The 1,629-nt window shown below is 35.2% G+C and overlaps 1 protein-coding gene across 1 annotated transcript; it reads left to right on the plus strand.

Annotated features, from left to right (window-relative positions):
* The first annotated feature begins 111 nt into the window (after positions 1-111).
* On the plus strand, positions 112-1,340 carry LOC107301753 (MAP kinase-activated protein kinase 3-like). Its single transcript, XM_015830938.1, has 2 exons — positions 112-186; positions 1,074-1,340. The coding sequence occupies exons 1-2, from the start codon at positions 112-114 to the stop codon at positions 1,230-1,232; spliced, it is 234 nt and encodes a 77-aa protein (XP_015686424.1). The 3' UTR covers positions 1,233-1,340.
* Positions 1,341-1,629: the final 289 nt, after the last annotated feature.

A 1,629-nucleotide genomic window follows, 5' to 3' on the forward strand; every position in this document is an offset into this window, starting at 1 on the left:
AAGTTTCTACATTTTAAACACGACTTCTTTTTTTAAGAACAGTTAATGGTTAGTGTGTCAACCGTCTGTCACAAGAAATCATCTCTGTTGATTTGCTTTTCTTAGCAATCCATGGTGGTGCCACCAACCCCTCTTCACACTACCCGAGTCCTGCAAGAAGACAAAGACCACTGGGATGAAGTGAAGGTAACGTTTGTGTGTAGAGTTGGGTGGAGATGCTTCTTTTTATGGATAGTTGAAAAAATGATGTTCTCTCCAATTGTTTATAACCCCAAGTAGCGTGAACATACCTTCAACTCATTATTTTTTTTGCACAATGGTTGCTAAAACATATGCAGATAATTGATTGAGAGAATTACTAGTTAGGCACAGAAGGACAAGCAGGGTTTAGTGGTAGGGTGGGTGTTTATTTTTTTATATAAACTTTAGCAAAAATAGGCCCGCAGTGGCTAAAAGCCAGGAGTTTTACTTTAATTTTTCTTTAGTATGCTTTTTCAAGGAAGTTTGGAGGTTTGTTTTTTTTTAAATAAATGTGCTAGATCTGTCTAAATACTTATACTCTTAAAAAAAAATCTTCTGTTCTTTGGAAAATAATGGAAAAATTGTACCGTTGATGTTTTTCCAAAAGTTCTGGGGGGGGGCTACAACAAAAGCATGTATATCACTTGTGAGGTATCCACCGTGATTCACTCAGATCCAACAAGAATAGGTAGCTTGGTCTTTCAGATGTTTTGGACTTTCAGTACCCACTTCACTCTGTCACGAGTGTTTTCTGGAAGTTTTCCAATGCCAGGTTGCCTTTGACATAGGAAAACATTAAATTCCAGATACACATGGACAGCCTTAAAATATATTACTTTGCTGAATGTTCCTTATAGGATTCACTAATATGGGATATTTAATCCTACATATAAATTTTTTATTCATTACGATCTACTACATCTGGTATATAACTTTTGTGGGGGAAACTCTATAGTTGTTACTCTTGGCTGAGATCCTTCCTTCTGTAGATAATAACAGAAGATGGGACTTTTTTTCCTTTAAATTTCACTATTACTTCTTGTGTATTTTAGGAGGAAATGACTAGCGCTTTGGCAACCATGAGAGTAGACTATGATCAGGTAAAAATTAAAGATTTGAAAATATCCAACAATCGACTCCTCAACAAACGGCGTAAGAAACAAAAACAAGGAGGCAGCTCAACTGCATCAGCTGGCTGCAACAACCAATAAAGATGAGAGAAATAAAATGAAATTATGAATTGAACTGAAATAATCTCACGCACAACTGAAACACAAAAAAGTGTGTGATAAGAACTTTTTATTTCAACGCACTGGGGTTTTTTTCTACGAATTCGTTTTTTAATCATTCTATTACATTTTAGTATACTTTACCTAAGGAGCTGCAACAAACCTTCTATCAGTGAAGTTTGGATAAATAAATATTTCTTGTGGTAATGCGGGTTCAGTGCTCACAAAAGCACAGTCACAACAAGAAAATCTAAATCCCTTTTTTCATATAAAGCAATTAGAGCATCCATCTGCTTAACTCTCAGATGAATTCATAAGGACATAAACGTGCTTAATTTAGACTGGATTATGCTGAATCCATTCAAGAAATAGATTAAAC

The sequence above is a fragment of the Protobothrops mucrosquamatus genome, unplaced genomic scaffold (assembly GCF_001527695.2).
Source record: "Protobothrops mucrosquamatus isolate PMUCROS unplaced genomic scaffold, P.Mucros_1.0 scaffold16321, whole genome shotgun sequence".
Taxonomy (NCBI): domain Eukaryota; kingdom Metazoa; phylum Chordata; class Lepidosauria; order Squamata; family Viperidae; genus Protobothrops; species Protobothrops mucrosquamatus.